Source organism: Centruroides vittatus, unplaced genomic scaffold, assembly GCF_030686945.1.
Source record: "Centruroides vittatus isolate TY-2023 unplaced genomic scaffold, ASM3068694v2 contig_546, whole genome shotgun sequence".
Lineage (NCBI taxonomy): Eukaryota > Metazoa > Arthropoda > Arachnida > Scorpiones > Buthidae > Centruroides > Centruroides vittatus.
Window position 1 is genome coordinate 734,716 of NW_027122322.1, and position 24,086 is coordinate 758,801.

Consider the following 24,086-nt stretch of genomic DNA (forward strand, 5'->3'; position numbering starts at 1 on the left):
TCATTTTGTTGAATAAATCTTTTGCTTTTAGCCCTTAATTTTGTTTTATTTCTAGTCTATATCAATTAGGACATATATATATATATATATGTATACACACAGTTGAGTTCGCAACAGTTTGAAGTCGACACCCCAAGGGGAAATGAAAATGTGTCAAGTTATCCAATATGACAACTAAAGTGAAGTTGAGAAAAAACCACAAAACTACAATTAGGAAATACAGTAGTGCAATGTATCTCTCTGACCATCCATCATTGGCAATAAAGTTGGTTTCTACTCCAAGTATCTCAGCAGTTTCCATCGCCTTTTGTTTTAGTATTGATCCCGAAACAGGAAGATTTGATGAATTTGCTTTAGCCAAAGTACCAGGGTATCTTTGACATCTTTGTATGGCAACTTTCTTTGGTGTTTTTGAGACAGCCGTGACGAAAATCCAAGAAAAAGTTTCTTAATTTCCTCTTCTTTCTTCAGGATTCCAACCAATGTTGTTCTTGAAAGGTTTTTTGTTTTGCAAATTCAGCTTGCAAAGTTTTCTTACATTCAAATCAGACACAAGTTTGTATTTTTCCTTCAGCATAAGTGTTGTTAGCTTTTAGACACTCATTTCTAACAGAAATGTGAGACACATGCTACAAATAACTCATGATATGAGAAAATGCAAAATCGGATTCTGCTGTGATGTTGATATAGATTGTATATTTTCTTTTTGTTTATCTGCTATTATTTTATATATAAAAATCACCAGTGAAAAGGTTTAAATTATAAAATCTTTAATGATTATTTTTTACAATAAGGTATGACTCTCTATGACCACATTATACTGAACACTTAAACTTTCAGACTCAATATGTCTCTTTTCAGTTAGTGTTCTTAAAATTATACAAATCACAAGATTAAAAACACTAACTGAAGAGAGACATATTGAGTCCAAAATCCATTTTAAGTGTTCAGTATAATGTGGTCATAGAGAGTCATACCTTATTGTAAAAAATAATCATTAAAGATTTTGTAATTTTACCCTGTTCACCAGTGTGATAAGCCCTCATGTATATTTTTATATGTCTAATTGATATAGACTTGAAATAAAATCATTTTGTTTTGTAGACTAGATCCAAAGATAATATTTGAGATATCTTGAAAGCATTAATCAAATAAATGTTATTGATTTCTTAAAACTAAAATAAATTGCAAGAGAGTTGTCATTAAGAATATTATAAAATTTACAATATTGTACACAACCTTCTGGAGAAAAAAATAAAAACATGAATACCACCAAAAGAATCCATATTTATAAATGACCCCACACTAACCTTACGAGAAATGGGTCCCAGTAATTTTGGCCAAATCTTTGATATTTTGTAGTTCTTATGGTCCTGATCAAACATCTCCATAGGCACACCAAAGTCAAAAAATGGAGTTATTGAGGATCCAAGATGTAAAAACAGCATGATTTACAGATATTGTGAGTACCTAAATTGTTTCAAAATATATGTTCCAATAGTGTTCCTTTTCAATCATTACCAAGTCTTGGCAGATTGAGTTCCTCATCCAAGTGCCATATAAAAGTGCATGCTGTATCTACTAGCATAGTATGAATCTTAACAATGTCAGAATAAAACTCAAATTTGTCACATGATAATTTCCTCACAAGGAAATCCAGATAATGTGCCAAACATCAATGAAGTTTGAAAATACTTTTTAATGAAAATGATTTAGAGCAGTAGTTCTCAACCAGTGGTAGCAGGAAGGCTCTATTAGTTCTACAAGTCTATACACTAAAGGCTCAGGTGGTATGAGTGAAAAAAATTTGCAAACTGTTGATTTAGAGCTTCACAACAGTCATGAATTACACCATTTACACATCATCTTGGATGCGATACTTGATAACTCAAAAATTGTCCACTTTTTGTCTTTGTGTCTATGGAGACTTTATCATCAAGACCATCAGAACTACAAAATATCAGATTTAGTAAAATCCACAGGATCCATTTCCTGTAAAATTTGAGCAATCCTCTATTACATATATTTTTATATTAATTTATTTCTATTTAAATATTACAAGTGTTTTGATAAATGTAATTTATTATTTTCAGGTGCTCTATGGCACTGGTTCATTCTCGGATCAAAAGGGTATTTTATGGTTGCCCAGTTTCTTGGGGTTCATTGGGTTCTTCTATGAAACTTCACACCCAAACTGGACTGAATCATCATTATGAAGTATGGAAAGGTGTTCTTGAAGAAGAATGCAGAAGGTTGTCAGAACACACTATCAGTTGATAACACATTTAATAATTTTTTTTATATGTTTTTATTTGATTAAATATATATTTATTTACACAATATAATGTGTTCATGAATTAATTTAACATATCTGAATTCTTATTTTCTGAATAATGTCACATTATTATTCAAGTTATTTCTTGTTGTTAAATGAAAATAATGTTAATCTATTGAGGAATTTCACTTTATTCCTAACCTACATCAATCCAAATTAAGAAACTTAGTACTTATATAATGTGTTTTTTGGTACAATTTTAAAGATTTTGTATAATTTTTAAGAGTGAAATTGCAGAAAGGAACAATAATTATAATTTACAAAACATATATAGTAATACTCAGAAATTCAGTTATATTATCCTTAATTTATAAAATCAGAATAAGTTTTATAATACACAGGGGTGTCCTGTTTAAATCTTTCTATAAATTAAAGTTACGAAGATATATTAACAAAATCTGTCAAAAAGTCAACCAATACTTTCGAGTTTCATTTGCATATGCTCAAAATTCCCACCATTGATTCATCATAGCATTGCTGTTCTGCACAAGGAAAATGGAAACATGCAGGAGAAATTCAAGCCAGTTGTATCAGTGTAATGGGAATTTTACCATGTTTAGATGAAACCATCTTTCAATCTGAGTGAAAAGATTCTGGCTATGGGATCCATGTGTAAATCACAGATGAGGTCAATGTGTTTCTGAAGAACAAGTGGAAGGCATGCAGCAAGAGTTTGTCTAAAACCCAAGGAAATCCATTCTCAAGACCTCTTGTGAACTGTGAATTCCAAGGCCAATTGTTCATACTGTCTTGCATAAGTGACTGCAGCTGTATTCATGCAATATCCAAGTGAATGAGCTTCCTTCTGTAGTGTTGTTATTTTTCTCCTGTGAAACAGCAACACAAGCATTTTGAGCATATGCACATAAAACTTGAAGTATTGATTGACTTTTCAACAGACATTTAAAACTAGAGATATTTGATTGGGTATAACAATTTTTTTTCTTCTTTTAACCATATTAAAAATATAAATACACTCAAACCTGTTTTTGTGCCGGTGGATAGGGACTGCATAAAAGAAAATGCATAAAAAAAATCACACAAAACTTCACGAGTAGCTATAAGAAATAGTTTTCGCAACACAATTAAAAAATTATTGTTTTTATGTGGTGAATAGGGACCGCATAAAAAAGTCTCACGTAGAAAATACACTCAAACCTGTTTTTGTGCGATTTTTTATTTGTCCAAGAGCGGAAATGCAACTGATGTGGCGTCGACATTGACGTCATTGCCGGCAAACTTTTCCGTTTGGCCAACGATGCCGACATTCCAACACTTCAAACTTTCCCCCAGTCGGGAATATCTGTCTCCAACTGAAACGACGAATTTCTCGAGACCAGAAAGAGCAAGATTTAAACTTGTAGTGCTTTCTGCTGCAATATTTATAACTGTCAGATTTGTCGGAACTACAAAACAATCATGACGAAACTACGGGATGTTATTATTAACCGCACAAATAAAAAAACACACAAAAAAAGATTGCACAAAAACAGATTTGAGTGTGTGCCAAAATTATTACATAATCAGTCCCAATGTAAAATTCAACTGACAGAAGTATTCCTTGTGTATGTTGGGGAAATTGTAATTATTATTAGTTCCAACAATTAATTCAAATCAACATTTTTTTTTCCATTGGATTTAGTCATTTATAAATATATAAATTACAAAAGTTATTCTATAATATATTAATAAAAAAATACAAACCTTTTATCCTAATAATTACAATATATACAATAGAGTTCCAGAAACTCAACTGGTGATAATTTAACATTCTGTAAAACTTGTCATGTCATCTAAACAAAAAGAAATACATGTAGCTAATTTTTACCTTAACTTATTATTCTTCACTGACAACACTTGATAATGGCATGAATGTCACTAACTCAAAAGTAGCCACTGAATACTAATATTTGTTTTTTTTTTCTTTAAATTAAAATTTAATTACAATTACAAATAGTCACTATTGATACACATATATGAATTTGCACACACACAATGCTTTTGTGAAAAGTCCACTACTTAGGCCAGCATTGTCGTCATGCCTCAAAACTTGTCATTTTTAGTAATTCATCATCATAGTCCACATTACGTCAAATTTGCAGGATTCTACTGTACAATCTGATGATATATAAACAAAAAATTAAAATGTATTGAAAGTACTTTTGTCTTTCTTACAAATAAAATTCCAACTGAACCTTGTTTATTTATCATCAAATTATATACAAGTACTATAAGATCAGTGCAAAAATCTTACATGTATAGTTCTATAATAGAAAATATACTTTAATATGAAACAATTTTTTAAATAAGACAATAATTTTTAATTTTAGAAAATTTTCTATTTAAAATATATTGTTATTTTTCACTTTTCTTCACATTATGATCCACATTGATGATAACAACAGAGATCTAAGAGAAGACCTCTTAGATCTCTGTTGTTAGACCTTCTTCCAGGCCCATGGCCATTGAGAGGGGAGCTAGGGAATTTCTCCTGGACCAAGAGAGACTTAAGGGCAAATGATAGCTCCTATCCCCTATAAAATTAATGTTATTTTTACTAACAGAAAATAAAATTTTTAACACTGCTTTATTAACAAAGAAACATTCTACTTATTTAATGTGTTCAAAAAGAAACATGACAAAAAGGGTCTGTACAAGCTCTCAATGGATGATAGACTTGGAAAAGGGTTCTCACAATTCAGCCACAATGGAGGCAACCAGATGATGAAAGAGGAGGGCATAATATATACAAGAGACCACCCATGAAAATATTCCTGGGTTTTTTCCCCAACCAAATTCAATTATAGGTCTCCAGTGGTAGACTGACAGCTTAATTGCCTCAGACATGAATATTCAAAATTATTACATTTTATAATTTTAACAAAAAGATCTAATAATGAGAAAACATATCCAAATGAAGATTTTAAACTCAAAAAATTTTTGTAAAATGTTTTGTAAACTAAAAATTTGAACTAGCAAAACTATTTTGGTAAATTCTTATTAACTGGAGAATAAAACTAAGTAATTATTAGCCTTAATTAGAGTAAATTAATGAAATTTACAATTAATTCTGCTGTTTATTGATTCCATAAAATGCCATTTAGCTGGCCAGTTGGATTGGATTTTCTAAATCAATTCTACTTTGGGTGATATAATTTCAGCATTAATGTAAAACAAAAAATAATGATAAAGAAGATAATGTAATGTAAATGTAAAAAAAAAAAATGTATAAAGAAGCATTATTTATTAGATCATGGAAAAATTTTTAACAATAAATGTTTTACAAATATGGTGATGCCTTGTACTGTACTTTGAATTTAATTTGTTTCAAGAGATCGTTTGAAATCCAAATCAATTTCCCCCATTAGAAATACAGTAGAGCATTGATTATCTGACTTAATTGGGGACTGGGGTTGGTCGGATAACCGAAAAGTATGAAAAAATACATTATTAGTATAGTGTATTAGGCCTGGTTTAAATACTAGGCTCCCTTTCATGGTCGAGCCAGTGCTGCCAGCTAAAACATGCAAAAATTTAACAAAAATAATATTAAAGTAGCCAAGACATAACCAAATATTGTAGCGCCATATCACTAGCGGACATTTGAATTTGCCGACTAGAACGCGGTTGGTTAACCGATAAGTCGGTTAATCGGGGGTTGGATAATCGATGCTCTACTGTAATGTTAAGTGAATTAATCAATTCCCAGACTCTAAACAATGCTGATTTTGATAAACTTAAACAGCAAATGCACATATTTTAAGGTGCAAAAATAACAATTAAATGTCCTAAATAATAAATGAAAACAATAAATACTGTATAATAAAATGAATATTGCATTTACTGTACCATACGAGTGGTGAGTTCCTGTTTCTTAATATATTTTCCCAAATGAAGCTAGGTATTTCAACTAACAAACAATAAAAGATTTTCATATACATGTAAATTAAGAATTACTGTAAACTTGTTACAATTTATATTTCACTGACACAATATAAAATTTAAAGCGTTAAGCACAATGTTAACCAAAAAAGTTCATGAAGTTTTATGAAGTTACTAGTTTGAATGTTAATTACATATTACTATTATAGATAGTTCTACAACATGCTTGACAGGAACTATGTAGTTAACAGTCCAGTGTTTGATCCCAGTCAGGTTGGTCAGAGCTCCTTGTTAATACATAACATATGGAAAAGGGTGAAATGTATTTATCCCACAGTCTTCCCCTAAATGTTGTGATGCTGTTTCTGTAGCCCTTGACAAAGTAGATCTACTTGCTGTTGATGAAGTCAAGCATGATATTAAGGTCATGTTTCTGCAGCCCTTGACAAAGCAGTTCTTAGTCACTGTTGCTCAAGTCAAGCTTGACATCATGATCACGTTTCTGTAGCTCTCGACATAGCCATTCTTCTTTGCTGTTGCTCAAGTCGAGTTTGATGTTGCGACGACATTTCTGCAGCCCTTGACATGGCAGTTCTTAGCCTCTGTTGCTCAAGTCGAGTTCGACGTTGCGCCGATGTTTCGGCAGCCCTGGACAAAGCAGTTCTTATTCGCTGTTGCTCGAGTCGAGCTTGACGTTGCGAAGACGTTTCGGCAGACCTGGACAAAGCCATTCTTAGTCGCTGTCGCTCGAGTCGAGCTTGACGTTGCAAAGACGTTTCGGCAGACCTGGATAAAGCCATTCTTAGTCGCTGTCGCTCGAGTCGAGCTTGACGTTGCAAAGACGTTTCGGCAGACCTGGATAAAGCCATTCTTAGTCGCTGTCGCTCGAGTCGAGCTCGACGTTGCAACGACGTTTCGGCAGCCCTCAACAAAGCAGCTGCTATTCTTTTTTTCTGAAGTCGATCTTGACGTTGCGACGAAGTTTCAACAGCCCTCGACAAAGCAGCTGCTGTTCTTTTTTTCTGAAGTCGAGCTAGACGTTGAGATGACGTTTCTACGTCTCTCACCAAAGCAGCTGCTGCTCTTTTTTTCCGACGTCGAGTTCGACGATGCGATGACGTTTCTGTGTCCCTTGACAAAGCAGCTGCTGCTGCTCTCTTCCTCCAATGCCGAGCGCAAAGTTGTGACGTTGTTTGTGCATCCCTCGACAAAGCAGTAGCTACTCTTTTTCTCAAACGTCGAGACCGACGTTGGGATGATGTTTTTGTGTCCCTTGACAAAGCATTACTTAGTCGCTGTTGCTCACGTTTCACATCACAGTCTACAATGGTGTTAGTTGCTCTTATTCTTTCAGATGTGGAATTTGCTTGATCTATAAAATTTAATTGTTCAATATCAATAAAAGTCACTTGATCAGTATCGATATACGTTATTTCATCAATATCAATAAAAGTTAATTGGTCAATATTGCTTTTAGGCATTTTCTCAAATACTACATACGCTTCTCAATAATAATAATAAGAACGTGGCGGTTTTGTTTGTTTATGAACTAGCGCCATCTTGCCAATAATCAGACTTCGAATATTATAATAAAATTAATAACATTGATGAGTAACATATAAATATTAATATTAATAATAATAATAACAAACCAATAAAAATAATCATTTATTGACAAGTACTTTACCAAACGGGACTTGCAATTTTTTAATAACCAATGGAGACCATAGAAGAAAAAATTAATTTTATTTGCAAAACTATTTTTTTTTTAATTTCTTTAAAAATATACAATAAAAATGTAATATAATCTTCACAGATTTACCTCATTGTTTGCCTGAAAGTAATTGATGCACTCTGTAATAAATAGTTAATACGTAGGTTGCCATCTTGACCAAGCGGTCAAGATGGCAACCTACTGCTTTGGGGGACCCAGGATCGAATCCGGACTAGTCGAGAAATTTCCAGGAATTTTTGGGGGGTGGTCCGTCCGTATATGTCGGACCCCGTTCCTCACCACCCGGCTGCCCCATTGTGGACCTGGCCGAACCCATAATGGGCTTGCTAAAAAGAGGTCCTCTTAGTGCCCACAGGGCGAAAAGAGTTTTAAAAAAAATGCTGAATGTTACCTTGATGTAATGTATTTGATTACAAAAATTAGAATTGCACATCACATAATGGAAAGGTAAATTTATTGTTCATTCAGATTGGTTCAAAAATTTTGATAAATAGGTTATCCTAGGTTTTTCAAATCCTGTTTCACACCATTGTAAAAATTAATTAACTACTGTACATTAACCGGTTTTTTGGATGTGTGTTATACCTTTCTTATAAACTATCACTAAAGAAGTGGCAAGTTCGTGGAGAGAAAAACAAGCTAATAATGGTAAACACAAAAAAAGGGTATACTATAGATTACTCCCTATGGAATTTCGTGTGTTTGGGTATATATCTGAACTCAGGGGACCGAGACGAGTTCAACGATACTCTACTTTTGGACCGGAGACGAAAAATAAAAAAGTTATCATACTTTTTTCCGGCGATCGCGCGATGATAGGGAGTCGCGTCGCTCTCCGCTAAGTCGGCCTCGCTATCGCGATCGGGAGTCGCGTCGCTTGCCGTTAAAATTGCCTTTAGTAGACGTTTTTCCCCCTTTTTTTACTTTGTTCAAGAACTACCGTGAATCGATCACTAGTTTAGCACATGGCGGCGTGTGGTGGCTCCCATACGAGAGGTCAGTCGGGCCGCCATGTTCGCTGCCATAAGTAACCTTAACCGAAATGGCGATCGCGCGATGATCGGAAGTCGCATCACTCTCTCCGCTCTCGTATCGCGTGTTTAACGTTCCGAAAGATGACCGTAGTCCGACGTCATGGTTTGCAGACTTTACCGCAAGATGGCAATACTAGCAACTACGGTGCCGTCTGCATGAGAGCATTAAAAAAGTATAGTAAGTGAAAAAGTATGATAACTTTTTTATTTTTCGTCTCCGGTTCAAAAATAGGATACCGTTGAACTCGTCTCGGTCCCCTGAGTTCAAATATACAATCAAAGTCCTGAAATTCCATAGGGAGTAATCTATAGTACACCCCAAAAAATGTATGTAAGACAAATTCAGAAGCGAAATGGGATTCACAGTCGGTAAGCCAAAGTCAAGATTTGGAAATGACACAATGACAACAAACCAGAGGTTTTTTCGTGATTCATGGCGGAAAGAGTTTAAAAATAGATATATATTATTTTTTACAAAATAATCAAATTACTGTATTATTTTGTAAATTTATTTAAGTAATCAAAAATACATTCGCAAATATAATACTAACAGACGATATTTACTTAAATTAATAATAAATTTAAATTCTTTCGAGTGGCACTTATAGATTATAGTCTAGCATTCAAGCAGCGTTATCTAATTCGTAATTTATCGATACGATCGCTAACAATTGTCAAATTTTATCATAAAAAATATTTATTTTTATGATAAAATTTATATAATTAATTTATTTATCATTATTAATTTTTAACAATTAAAATAATAATAATAATAATAATAATAATTTTTATGGAAATAAGCCATTTAAAATATGTAGGTGTCTCCACTAGAAAAAAAATCAGTCTGCACAAGGACGAAGAGGTTGGCTCGCGGGAGATTTTCATCGAAAAAATGAGTTTTTTGTTGAGTTGTTTTCAGAAAAGTGGAACAATCTTCAAAAATATCCCTAACCAGTATTTATTACGCTTATTTATTTGCTTTTTTAACCTTTACCAACGTATTATTAAGATAAACAATTGTAATCTTATCACCTATATTGATAACATTATAAAAGTTACCAGATGTTACTCGAACGGTTTTAATCACTCCTTAATATTCTAAATACCAAATAAATATATAAGATATTTAAGTATTTTTCTGCACTATTCGTGTCCTTTTTTTAGAACGGTTTCAAAATGGCGGTCAAAAGGTTTATCGGTCAACATTAATAGAAGGAGAAAATAAGGCATGGTTTGAATGTTATACAATAACGACCCTCTGTGTATATAAATGGCAGAATAATAATTTATACACTTTACTTCAATTACCTTAAGTGAATGCTTTAAACTATTAGCAGAAAAATAGTTTGAATTGATTGATGGAAATGTTTTAAAATGGATTTCTTTAATATTGATTTCATATAAATGATTATTTGAATATGAAGGTTGGCATTCTTGAATAATGCATAAACATCAACATTTTTTTTTTTCTGTTTGCAATTTTAATAATTTATAAATTACAATTAGTGGTGGTAATATGATAAAATTATGTAATTTTATCAATTGTTTAATCAGCTGTGATGCAATCATAATTATCTGTTTATTATCTAAATTCAAAATTATGCACTTCTCTTGCTGCACTTAAGTAATAACCAAACCTCGACACAAAACCTTTAAAAATGCAGCCTTTTTTTTTTATTTGCTTTTCAAACGTTTTCGGCCATTTGAATGACTTCTTCGGGAACAGAAAAATCAAACGATTCTGATTTTTCTGTTTCTGAAGAAGTCTTTCAAATGGCCAAAAATGTTTGAAAAGCAAATGAAAAAAGCTGCATTTTTAAAGGTTTCTGTGTCAAGATTTGGTTATCAAAATTATGCATAAGTGAAAAAAATTATTAAAAGGTAAGGAAAAAGTTGATATACAACTTTTTAATTTTTGTCATCGTCGTAGAAATTAAAAACAATTTTTTGAAAGTCGTTTATTGTAATAAGAAACTTTTATAAGAATTAAAGTTAAAATAGTTAAAAGTAGATAAAATAATAAATTTTACACAGATTTTTCTCCTACATGTAGTTTGTCTGTTTAAATCTGATGTATCTAAACTCCAAAATCAATTCAAATTCTAAAAACTGAAGTTGTCAATTCTCTAAGTTATAAGTAGATTTATTGAGTGTAAATGTTGAATATTTTTGAAGTTGTGTTGCGTACAGTTTATTTTATTTTACTCAATAAATTAGAATATGAATTGAAATGGACATAGTTTGTAAACAGTTTCGTCGTGAGGTCTAAGAAAAATTAGAACAAAAACATATTTTTATACTAATATTTCTCATTTGTTATCCATTTCCGATTGTTATATCTATATTATCTCTTTCCTGTTGTGTAATTTTATCATGTACTTCACACTGTTCTTGGCCTCCCCTTATATCTACTTTTATCTTTACTTTGGTTTGCTTTATTTATTTTATCTATGTATTTCTTTTCATTATATTCATATTAATAAATATCATAATAGTTGTCACAAGATAATTTTATTTGATGTTTTTTTTTATGTAATTTCAGTTTTATGAAAATTTGAGAAAATTATTTATCATTTGAGAATAAAAAGTGATAAAGTAATATAAAGAATTTACAGGTATACCTCGCCTTACGTCGGTAATTGGTTCCAGGAGAGGTGACGTAAGTCAAATTTACTTGTGTAGTTACGACATAAGTCGGAACTACGTTGGAAAACACCAATAATGAGCACTTAAAGACTGCTAAATAAGATGACAACACAGAAACAGATGTTTTCATGTTTTGTTTGCTAGGATTTATGATGATTATATTAACATTTACTGTAAATGTACATAATTTAATATGATTTTATGTGCTTTTAACGCTTTTCTAGTGATATTACGACTTCGATATTTGTGGCGGACGGATGTAAAGTCGAATAAAATGACTTAAACTTGATTTTTATTTTTCCATATACTTTTTTGACAAACGACGTATAATTGAGAACGATGTAACTCGAGGTATACCTGTATTATAAAAATTGGTTTTATCTGTCATGCGTCTTTCTGTTAAAGTTGTCATATTGAAAGAGCAAATATTTCACAAAACTGGATGATGAAACAAATATATAACAACAGTACTTTTATAAATGTTTTTGATTCCCTAAGGTTTTCCTTGAGTATTATTTGAAGTTGGAATAGTTTAAAACCTGAGGAAGATCTTACAACAAATATTTTTAATCTTAAAAAATCAAAAATATTTGTAGTACAGAGAAATAAAGTTGCTGGATTAGATAAGGATACTGTGGTTATATATTAATCATATTGAAAATTTGTGCATTGTGAAAATAGTTATTTCTTAATAATTAATCAACATATAATTATTTCTCATTCTTATTCACTAAAAAAATTAGTAGTATTGTTTAAAACTACATCTTTGTGAAGTTACAAATCAAAAATATAATGTAAAAACAATCAAAGGAACTAGAAGTGTAAGTATGAAATCACTCAATAACCAAAGTTGATGACAATGGCCAATAAAGTCAATTGAAAATGTTAGTTTTATTAAAGTATTGTTTCCCTTGCTGGATTTTTGGTTATTGTGTGATTTCAAAAAATAAAACTCATTCAAAATTTATTTAAGTATTTCAAACATTGCTTTGAAAATTAGCTGATTAATAAACACTTTTATTTTTGTGATCTTAAATTATTGATTTCCATTATATTCTAAAATTTGTTTAGTTTACAATACGTATGACTTCTCCAGTTGTTTCTTATGACTCCAATGATTGGCTTTATCAGTTATTGATGTTCATTGTCATTTTGTTGCACACTATCAGATAAATTTTTAACTATTGTTTCTTAAGTAAATTTAGAAACAATACAAAACTTTTTCAAGGAGTCAACTTTATTTGTCGTTAAGATTTTTCAAGTTATTGAAGCTTGGTTCTAAAGAACAGAAAAGATCTTCAGAACCAACAAGCAAAGCTGACTTCTTTGATAAAGCTATTGTTTCTGAATTTTATTCAAAAATTACTATATTTTTATAAAAACTTTTTAATAATTATAACTATTAAAATGTTGATAAGTCTATATTTGTGAAAATAACAAACACTAATATATTCCAGATTTTTACTAAAATTACATATAAGAGTTAAAAGTACTAGGGTTATTATGCTTTAAATAGTAGCATTCTGTATCAATCAACTTAATATGAATTTTAAATTAATATGGTACTCATTATATAATTTTAAAAGATTTTTGTATTAATTTCCATAAATTTTTATATATAATTTTTTAATCTATAAATCTAACAAATTCCTATATAAAAATTTATATAAGAAATCTTTTTATACAGATATTTCAGGAAACATTTTAAAGTTGATTAATACATGTAAATTTAGAAATAGATGTGTGTCTGCATGTTCCAAATTCAGTAATGATTGTCATGATGATTTAGCTTTTTTTGGGGTGTCAGTTCATCTATTAATGTTTGATACAAGAAAAAATTAAAATCAGAGTTTTAGAATGAATACAATTTGTATAAACGATTCTATTTATACTTTCAATTTTCAGTGTTTCAGTCAATTTTTCTACTCTCAAATTTTAAACACTGAAAATTTGAGAGTAGAAAAATGTACTTAAAGATGGTTACAGGAAACAATACTGGGTGAATGTCTACTAATTAATAAATCTTTTGATTAAAATTAAAAATTTGACTGGTGGTATTTGCATTAAAATATAAAATATATATATTGAAGCTACAAAAATGTCTTTGTCTCTGATCATTGGACAGATCAATTGGAAGATAGACATTTTTGTAGCTTTGATGTATTTATATTATTAAAATATACATTTTAAAACAAAAAATGTCCTTTAATGTTAGTCAATAAAACCAGAATTTCCACTAATTGTAGACCTATTTATTTACTCTGTTGAATCTTATTAGTGTCTGTGTAGATGAGTTGTCCATCCTAAAGTGATTATGATAAGTGGATTTTACTATACTTAATTTCTGAAAAATTAGATTTAAGATAGTTTAATGGCTATTTCTGATTTTGACATCAGTTTAACACACAAATAATTCTTATTTCTGAATTTGTATTGCTCTAGAATTGATTTGAATAAATTTTTAAGCCAAAGCTGTATAAAAAATTTAAACTGAAGAAGCTTTTAATGTATTATAAGGCAAAAGTGTTTTTTGGGCTGCAATTTTCAAATTTTAAACCTATAAATTTCCACTGGCATCTCTGTCCTTAATCTTGAGAATGAAGTTAGATAGATGAAAGTCAAGACAAGGTATGGAGAGCTTAGAGGCAGGAGGTCTTGATTAACTATGTACAAATTTCCAGTTTGGACCAAAATTCACATTATTTCAGTTTAAAAATTTTCTCCAGAATGGAGTTAGATGACCAGAATGATTTTGTTATCAGGAAAAGTATGATATACAGGGGCAAGACACTACTAAAATCAAGAACATATATTTTAAATTAAATAAATTAAAAATTGCAGCCAGCATATTGTGACATTGCAGGAAGATGGCATAATAATTTTGTTAATTTTCATGAATAATAAGGTTATTTAACAGTTTTATTATTGTATCATTGTATCAGTTCTATTTTTATTGTATTTTCATTGTAGTCATTCAGTGGGTGAATGTTGACCAGGATTTACTTTAGTCATTGTTTCTACAGTAGTAACAAATGAACACAAAGTTTTTGCTATTTCAAGTTATATAGAATAATATGGAGGAAGATTTTCCATACTCTTCATTAGAGTATGCAAAAATATGTCAAGAAATATTACTGACTTAGATAATAACAATTATTGTGAAAAAATTCATCACAAATGTAAAGGATCGCTTTTAACAGAGTAAGGGTAAAAGCGACATGACCTTGTTAATTGGTCTCACCTGGCATTGTGTTTGTAAACAGTCGGGGAGACGAAGGGAGTAGTGTCTTTGTTTATGGGACTTGTGTGTGGTGGCAATGTGTTTACCACATGTTAGCCTACTAGAAAAAAATGTAAACAAGGGGCGGACGTTTCGGTAAGCTGTTTCGTCAGGAGAAGGGCCGATGTTTTTGGAAGCTGCCGATGAAAAGAAGAATCCGGATTGGTCGGAAGTTGTCGTCCAGAAGCTCGTTAAGTAAGAAAACGGGCGAGAGAAAAGGTGAGAAGGGCAGGAAACTGATAATACGGTAGTCTCAGGCACTTGGGCAGTCCCACTGGACGTAGAGAGAGTGTTTTTCTCTGATAATGATCTCAGGGACGGGTAAGTGCAGCGACTGGACAGGCCGTATAGTTGAGCCAACTCCACAAGTAGACTGAGTTTTCCCCAGAATATAATACTAAAGTTTCAGACACATAAGACACCACCTGTTGTTATCTAGTAAATATTATGTTTTCAAGCTTGTATATTCTACCTACTGTAAATAGTGTACAATTTGAGTGTGGAGGTGTACTTTCATCGAACCGGAATTAACTATCGGATTGTGACATATACGGAACCCAACTCAACGAAACGGAGTTTGGGAGATATCATCACGAGATCGTCATGGAGATCTTCACTACAGATATTTAAGATATTCAGAAATAACTTAAAAAACTTTAATGCCTTTTTATTTTATATGTAAATAAAAGAAGAAAATTTCCTTGAGTTGCTTGATATTTAAGAGAGAAAAGTTATTGTGAATATTAACTTGATTCTGTTGATCAATTAATTGATTACCTGTTGTACTTTATGCATTAATATAAAATATAGAAAAAAACGCAGTTTGGAGTATAAGGAGCAAAAGTAGAACAAGAATAGCATAACATGATTTAAGAATTGTTTGAAATCTATTCAATAAAGGTTGAGTTGAAAGCTTAAATGTCTTGAAAAATCAGTTCACTGAATTATGTCAATGCAAACATCTGAATCGTACAGTAATAACTGGTAATCCCAAAGAACCAAAGAAGCAAATGACTTAAGATCTTCATATTTTTGAAAAACAAATGACAGTTCAGTTAAATTAACCTTATTACTTATTGTGAAATTTTTGTATTATACCTATGAAATGAAAAAATTGCATGAAAATCATACTGTGAAATGAATTTACGTAGAGAGTTTCAGTGAAATATATTAGGCCCAAGGGATCACAATTCGTTTTTTGAAACCTCTTACTCTTTCTCTTCTTTGTCTTTTCTTTTATGAGACCATAAGCAACTTTCTTTTAAATCATTTCTTTGAGAATTTGACTAATTAGTGTGATAAATGATTGAAGACCAATTGTTTTTGACTTAAACATTTTCTTTGAAAGCAGGTTTGAAATACTTCAAATCTGTTCTAAAGTCTGATCATTTTAAAACAAATTTTAGTCTTTTAATAATCTCTGATTATTAGAAGACTAAAATTTTGTCAAAACTAATACTCTGATGAATTAGCATTTCATAAAGATCTGAGAGGGTTTAAGATATTTATGACTGGTGTTTCATTAAAGTTTTGAAAAATTATTACCATAGTATTCTAAAATCATACATGAAATCTACAGAAATGATCTCTAATACACAATTCTGTTTTTATGCAAACTTTCTTAAACTATTTTGATTTAATATGACTTTCTAAAAAAATTATTTTCTTTTTATATGAGATGTTTTCATGAAATATACAAAAGGTTTTATATGAATTAACAGCTTTTCCAAAACACGTTTTTATAAAATACTCAAATAATTTGCATATAAAAAATGGACTAATTCGACAGTTGCACAGAGGCATCTGAGGTTCACAAAGTTTGGTTTTGTTTTGAAAGGGGAAGTACAGTACCTTGTTGGTGTGGATGTTTTGTTTGCATTTTGATGTTTTTGACATTAGATTTAAAAAAAAGTACCATGTTGGTGTTAAAAAATTTAATAAAAATTAAAGCAAGATTTGATTTATTAATTTTGTCAAAATTTAATAGATTGTAAGTTATACATTGCATGCATATTTTTGAATCTGTTTTGTTAATTAAATCTGAAATTTTTTGGTGGCCCTCAAGCAATGTCAAATAATCCACCTACAAAAAAAAAGAAGAGGGAAGTGATTTTGTGACCAAAGGGTTGGCACCATGTTGACGAAGCCTACGTCAGGACAGACACCATTGTGGCTGTTAGGACTGTTGTTGCTTGACACGTGTAAGAGGTCGGGATGGAGGAAGTTGAGGGACAGCATAACGGAAATAATGTATTCTACTACTCGTATAAACAAAGTAATACCTGTTTATTTATACAAAAGAATTTACGAATTTGGCTATGGTAGCAAATTATTATAGGAGAGCCTACTCGATTGAGAGAGAGAGTTTACAAATCGGACACATGCTTATAAATACTTTGATTTGCTGAGAATGATGGTCTGACACTTGTCTATCTGGATGAGGGGTTGACTAGTATTGGATCAACTGGGTAACGTAGATGGGTCCTGGATTCACTGGATGACAGGTGGCGGTGAACGGAGAGGCAGTGGAATTATCTTGCACCAAGGGACGATTGATGAACTCCCTCCATCGTCATCTGATTCCCTCTTTTATTTGGGGGTCCTCCCTCTTAATTTTTATGCTCATTTTTGGTAATGTTGGTTTGCTAATCCAATAGGCAAGTTTTGAGTGTTAGGTTCCCAATGAACTTGTTCAGAAGATGTGTCACTCTTGTAAAGGAAGCAAATCCATGGTAAATACAATTATTTCCTGCTATCTTTGTTTAGAGCTGAAAAAAAAATTTAACACTTACATGTGAATTTTAAAATCTGTGTTCCCCTTTTTTTCTTTCTAGCCTGGGTTGTCACAATTTCTTCGGATAGTAAAATTCAAATTTTAGATTGTCTTGAAACCAGTGAAGGAGCAACATCTGTAGGAAAGCATTTTGGTTTGCATGAAGTTACCATAAGAACTAGGTAAGGGAAGTTCTTATGGTAACTTCATGCAAACCAAGGGTATGTTCTGGAACAAAATTAAGGGCTAAGCCATTATCTTATACAAGAGATACTGTTAAGGAGAAAATGGAAAAAGCATTGGTAATATGGATAGAAGAAATGTCACAAAAAAGAGTACTAGTAGATGGAAATGCCATCAAGCAAAACAGTATTAAGAATTTATAAACAAATTAAAGATATGGAGCCAGGCACTTCATCTGAGTGAACAAGGTCTATAAATTTTCTGCAAGTACAGGTTTGATGACAGGGTCCCTCAGCAGACATGAATTTTACAACATTAAAATAAAAGGTGAAACTGCATTTGCAGATGAATCAGCTGCCAAAGAATTTCCAAAAAAATTAGCTAAAATTATAGATGATGGAGGATACACTCCTGATCAAGTTTGGAATGTTGATGAAAGTGGTGTTTTTTAGAAAAGAATGCCAAATAGAACCTATGTAGCAAAATTGCAGGAAGTATGTTTTGGACAAAATGAATGATAAAATATTGTCATTGATGTGTGGAAGAAATTTTCAATTATGGATTGTGTGAATAAAGTTGGATTAGTGTTAGCTGAATGAAGACCAACTTTGAATGGTTGTTGGAAAGCTATTTGGCCAGAATATGTCAAAAGCAAAGATCCTGTCATCCCTAATACCACCGAATTTCTCAACATCATAACAATGGCCTACTTAATTGGCAGAGAAGGATTTGATGATCCTTCATCTGCAGATATCGACGAATTGTTGTTGACAGGAAGGTTTGAAGCTAGGATGAAATTAGAGAGATTGTTCTTAATACTCCTGATCCCAAATAACAATGATAATAAAAATGGAGATCCAGTTTTAAATGCAAATTTAATTAAAGAAGGTCTTGATCTAGCCAACAAATTGGGTAATCATTTTGTCAAGTATGATTCTAACGAGGAACGAGATTTAAAGTTTTGTTGTGATCTGAAATCGTTAATGCCATCTTATAAAGAATTATATAAAGGCCTAGCCACAATAAGAACCCTGCCATTCATAACTGAATTTGTTCATAAAACTATCCCATTGTAATATCAGTACTACAGGACATAACTGCTAACATTGTTCAGGAGTCCACAGAAAGAACTTCATCTGTGGACAAAGAACTCGATAACCAAAGCATTTTTAGTGATAGTAGTGATATTGCAATCATGTGCAAACATATGCATTTATTGTCAGCAAGTGACAGTGAATAAAATCTCACATTGCATATTCTGCACAATTAAAGTTGATTTTAAAATAAGTTTTGATAATACGGAAGTTAAACTTACGAAGAGTGACAAACTCAAATTTCACAAATATACTATAAAAATAAAAAGACTATTTGAATCAATGTGTAAAGAACTAGCTAGTATTGGTCTTTATGTTGGTAAGCTGCAACATTTATAAAAGCTCCAAAGAGTTGGTAGGCTGGCATACACAGATGTATGCAACTTTTGCATGGGGGTATGCCAACGCTGCATATTTTGCAACAGTCAGCATTTTTGTGAATACGTCCTCTTCCATTCAGTCAGCTGGCAGTAAAATGAAAAATAAATGAAATTTTAAAAAAGGAGCATATTTAAAATTCTAAAAAATACTTAATATTTCCATGACATGCCTCAGGCACTCTCATGGCACTCGGGTCGGGAAAAACTGAAATAAATGATGAATACGAGACTTCTAGACTTTATTTAAAGACCTGCATTTCAAATAACTGAATTTAAGAAATTAGTTTTTGTGTAAAATTGTTAAAAATTAAAATACTTTTTGATTAATATTTATAATTTTATAAATCAACTGTTGTAATGATGCATGAGTTTGTTAGTTGCATGATACGGATGTTTTCACAAATGCATTTAAAGCAAGTATATAAGCACTTGATTAATCTTTATGCATTCAATTTTTAATTTACTGTACATTGTAAACTATTGCTGCAATAAAGTGATTAATATCTAAAAATTTAATAAGTTTCGAATCTTAAATTATATTGGACACCTTTGTTCCGAGTTAGAATTTTTTTCCTCTCAATTTTTTGAATTATGATTATTCTTTTCAAGTTTTTTCTTACAAGATGTTTCATAATTCTCAATGAATTTTTATTATTTACATAATGAATAAATTTATTAAATATCAACATTGTTTATGAATATTTATTATTCAGAAATAACATTTTAATTTCTATTTTTGTTTTTTTACTTAGCCAGATAAGTCTAGGTTTATTAATTTAACATATGAGAAATTACAAAAATTTTCTAAAATATTTTCACTTCTAACACTTCTACATTCAGGCAAATGAAATGCCTTAATTATGATCCCAGTTATGACTAGAAATTTTAAAAATTTTAACTATATATATATATATATATATACACACACACTACTTTGAAATCTTCATTAATGGACACTCCCGAATAGCAGACACCTCTATTTAAGACATTTTTTACAATCCCCAGACCCTTCAAATAGGATATCTATTATATTTACTTCTAAATAGTGGACACTAAATAATGGATGCCATCGTTTATAATCAACCTTACAAAATGCAATGTTCCACCTTCAATGTTATGAAAGAATTAAATTATATACAAAATATTTTAAAATTAAAACAAAGAATCAGTTCAAATACTCATTCAGACAACAAATTTTGACCATAGGAGTCAAATAAAGACTGGCTTAAAATAGGAATAGGGGAGAAGGGCAGGTTATAAAAAGTTGACAATATTCTTTTTCTGTTAGAGAAGTTTAAGGTTCTGGTTAAGTTGTCAATGACTATTTATTATTATACATATTAATGTTATTAAACTCCTGTCTTATTGTTGGAATGAAGGTTATGATACAAAAAAAAAACTATAAACATTTTCAAAGTTATTCATTCATTCAACAAGAGCCTTATTATAGTAGTAATGAAAAAGAAACTTAAGATCATAAATCACATCATAAATTTTCTAACTATACTTTAAAGTGGTTGGCAGATTGCCTTCTTAACACAACTTTTGAACTTTCACCAAACAAATGCTGTTGTAACCATTTTAACAGCTTTGTGGTTGCTAAAGTGTAATTTTTAATAAATCAATTACTGAAAAAAGCAAAAATGTTTGAAAAGTTACACCTACTTGATAACTACAAAGCAGACAAATCCTTGTATCAATTTTTATTAGTCACTTATAAATGACGTTGTAAGTATAACATTTTAAATGTAATGTTATAAATATTTTGTCCACCTCTTGAAGTGGATAGCAAATTGCTTTCATAACTAGACATTCAAAAGAGATTCAATTAAAATGAGATTTTTACAGCTGAAAAAATAAATATCAATAATATACTGTATATATATATATTTTAATTATATATACTATGCATGCTTTTTGGTATATTCTTATTCCTAATGCAAATTTGATGTTTTCATAATCCATTGTATTCACTATATGATCACCAGATTAAGATACATTATAGCCGCCAGCATGTACTTTCAAATAGCGGACAAACTTCTTGGTCTCGACAGTGTCTATTCAGAGATTATATCATATATATATATATATATATATATATATCGTATGTAATTGTTAAAAATGAGGATTTATTCTACATTCTGTTTTGAAATCTTGCCCAGAAACTACAAAATTTTGAATAGACGACATACCCTGTGTGTGTGACGAAAAAACAAAAGAGAAAGTTCAGTTAGTGGTAAACTTCCACTAATGTTTTTGAATTCCCCTGAGTTGTTCTTCAGGTGTCAAGAGGAATTCTGATGGAACATAAAACATTTGGAAAACGAATATTTGATTAATTGTTGAAATCCGACACTCAAGAAATATTTGTCATGTTACAATTGACATGATCTTGACATTTAAACATCGGTGTCAATCAGTGCCTGCCAGGCTACTGACATCGATGTTTAAGTGTCAACATCTGCTAGCCATACGAATGCACATGTATAACGTGAAAAATATTTCTCGAGCGTCGGATATGAATGATTCACTAATATTCATATTCCAAATGTTTTATGTTCCATCAGAATTCCTTTTAACACCTGAAGAACTCAGGGAAGTTCAAAAATGTTAGTAGTCAACTTTCTCTTTTGTTTTTTTCTTTTTTCGTTGCACACTGGTCATCAGTTCATAGGGTCTGTTGTTTACTATACCCCGGTGTTGTGTTGTTGTTGTTTACTATTTTGAATAGAGTTAAATGAAATTATATAATACCTTTAATTCTTTTTAGAACTATAGTGTTTCCAACATAAATTCAGTATTAAATTTATAAGAGTAGCCTTTAAAGATACATACTAAACATTTTCATGAAATACTTTAAATTGTCATAAAATATGGAAATCGTTGATGTAATCTTGAATTTATATTGTTTTGAAAGTTACATTATGATATTCATAATTTATTTTTCCTTATAGATTAAGATGTATCCAAACAGTTGCATCAGTAGATGATTTTACTGTGGAAAATGAAAAAAATTATCTATATGAAAAAGGCAGTAAGGAACAAAAAGAATTGGAAGCTGCATTAAAGAAGTATAAAAATGACTGCACAGAAATACCCATCATTATTGGAGGAGAAGAAATTAAAACAAATAATGTGCAATATCAAGTTATGGTAAGTTAAACTTTTATAAAATAGTTTTCAATGTTTATAATCAAATGCAATATTTTGGCATAGACACATTCTTTTTTTTATATAAAGATAAAACTGCCTGGTTATTAACTAAATCTAATCAAGATGTTTTGTTTTCAATTTTAAAACAATATATTTGTATGATAAATCAAATTTTTATTATTACATACTTACATATTTGTTATTGTTTAGCAAAGAAGTTGTATGAAATAAATATGATTTTAAAATTAAAATGCAAAATACATAAATTTTACATTTGTTTCTAAAATTGCTTACATTAATAATTATTGAAATTGACTATTTGATAACTAAGTGATGTTTTTTTATTTTTATTTTAGCCATTTGATCATTCTTCAAAAATTGCCAAGTATTATTGGGCTTCACCAGTAAGCTATATTTAATTTATATATTTTTCAATACACACAAAAATTATATTTAAATTAGTTATATTACTGATTATTGTTTATTATGTTTGCCTTCAAGCTGTAGCAACTTGTTTTTCATTAACACATACATTTTATTTATATTCAAGACTTTTAATAATGCACTGTTTTGACATAAGAAAATTTTTATATAATTATTTAACTTATTATTTTTATGGATAAGAATGGAAAAGAACAATAAAACTATGAAAATCACAATTATGAAAATAGGGAACGTACTCTGTATAAATTATTCTTAAAACAATTTTACTAAAATTGTGTAATTCATTTCATTAAAGCTGTTTTCTCTTAACTTCTTAATTTTCTTGCAATGAAATTTTTTTGCTATACATTTATATTACTACTACAATTAAATTTTCTATGTTTAATTTATTAAATATATCTATAAGAATATTTTTTATAGTTTATTAAGTAAAATTAAATTTCTTATTTAAATAATAAAATAGTTAAATGTTGCAACAGATCTCATCTAGGTCGTAACATTTTATGATTCACACTTCTTTAATCAAATCTGTTAAATTGTCCTTTTTATTTATGATTTTTATCATCTCTATTAATAAGGAAATGGCTATTATTTTCTTTTAATCTTTTTATATTACTTATTTTGAAATGAATGAAATATTATATACTGAAAAATGAATCATATTTGTGTAATTGAATAATTTATGGATTAATAATATAATTTTCTTATGCAGTTTTCTAAATAATAATTAAAATTTCTACATAACTTAATGGATACAACCTGATAAGTATTTTAAATCCAAAAACATCCATCATTGTTAAGTTAAAGATCTAGTGATGAAAAATAACATTTAAGTTATTGATTGAACTATAATGCATCTTTAAAGACATAAAATTGATTTTATTTTGATTGTAATTGAGCAGTTGTATTAAGTATGACTGGTTTAATTTTTAAAAACAGTCCTAACATATTTTACTGGCAATGATTTCTTAATTTATATGTAAAATAATATATATAAACTTTGGATTCAATTTTATAGAAATATTCTTTTTACCAAATACAATTTATAAACATATTTAAAATCTGTCTTATCTTTGAACTGTTGGAATAATAATATTTCTGTCTGATTTCTGTATTTTGCATCTACAGACAAAAATTATGAACTGGT

At 30.1% G+C, this 24,086-nt stretch overlaps 3 protein-coding genes across 3 annotated transcripts in view; 2 read left to right on the forward strand and 1 right to left on the reverse strand.

Annotated features, from left to right (window-relative positions):
• The window catches only part of LOC136978565 (probable inactive tRNA-specific adenosine deaminase-like protein 3), a 29,510-nt gene extending 27,171 nt beyond the window's left edge, over positions 1-2,339 (forward strand). Inside the window, exon 9 of the mRNA XM_067274286.1 lies at positions 2,094-2,339. Coding sequence (XP_067130387.1) covers positions 2,094-2,277 — 184 coding nt within the window. The 3' untranslated portion in view covers positions 2,278-2,339. The remainder of the gene's footprint in view (positions 1-2,093) is intronic.
• Positions 2,340-6,451: 4,112 nt separating this feature from the next.
• Positions 6,452-7,795, reverse strand: LOC136978537 (coiled-coil domain-containing protein 177-like). Its single transcript, XM_067274257.1, has one exon. It carries the CDS (start codon positions 7,696-7,698, stop codon positions 6,712-6,714), a length of 987 nt encoding a protein of 328 aa, XP_067130358.1. The 5' UTR covers positions 7,699-7,795; the 3' UTR covers positions 6,452-6,711.
• A 2,023-nt stretch (positions 7,796-9,818) lies between these two features.
• P5CDh1 (delta-1-Pyrroline-5-carboxylate dehydrogenase 1) overlaps positions 9,819-24,086 on the forward strand; it is a 29,402-nt gene continuing 15,134 nt past the window's right edge. Inside the window, exons 1-3 of the mRNA XM_067274297.1 lie at positions 9,819-9,940; positions 22,297-22,495; positions 22,852-22,899. Of these exons, the coding sequence (XP_067130398.1) occupies positions 9,879-9,940; positions 22,297-22,495; positions 22,852-22,899 (309 nt within the window). The 5' untranslated portion in view covers positions 9,819-9,878. The remainder of the gene's footprint in view (positions 9,941-22,296; positions 22,496-22,851; positions 22,900-24,086) is intronic.

Bases quoted from the DNA above. Each gene is read 5' to 3' on its own strand.
- LOC136978537 (XM_067274257.1), bottom strand. From the start codon at position 7,698: ATGCCTAAAAGCAATATTGACCAATTAACTTTTATTGATATTGATGAA.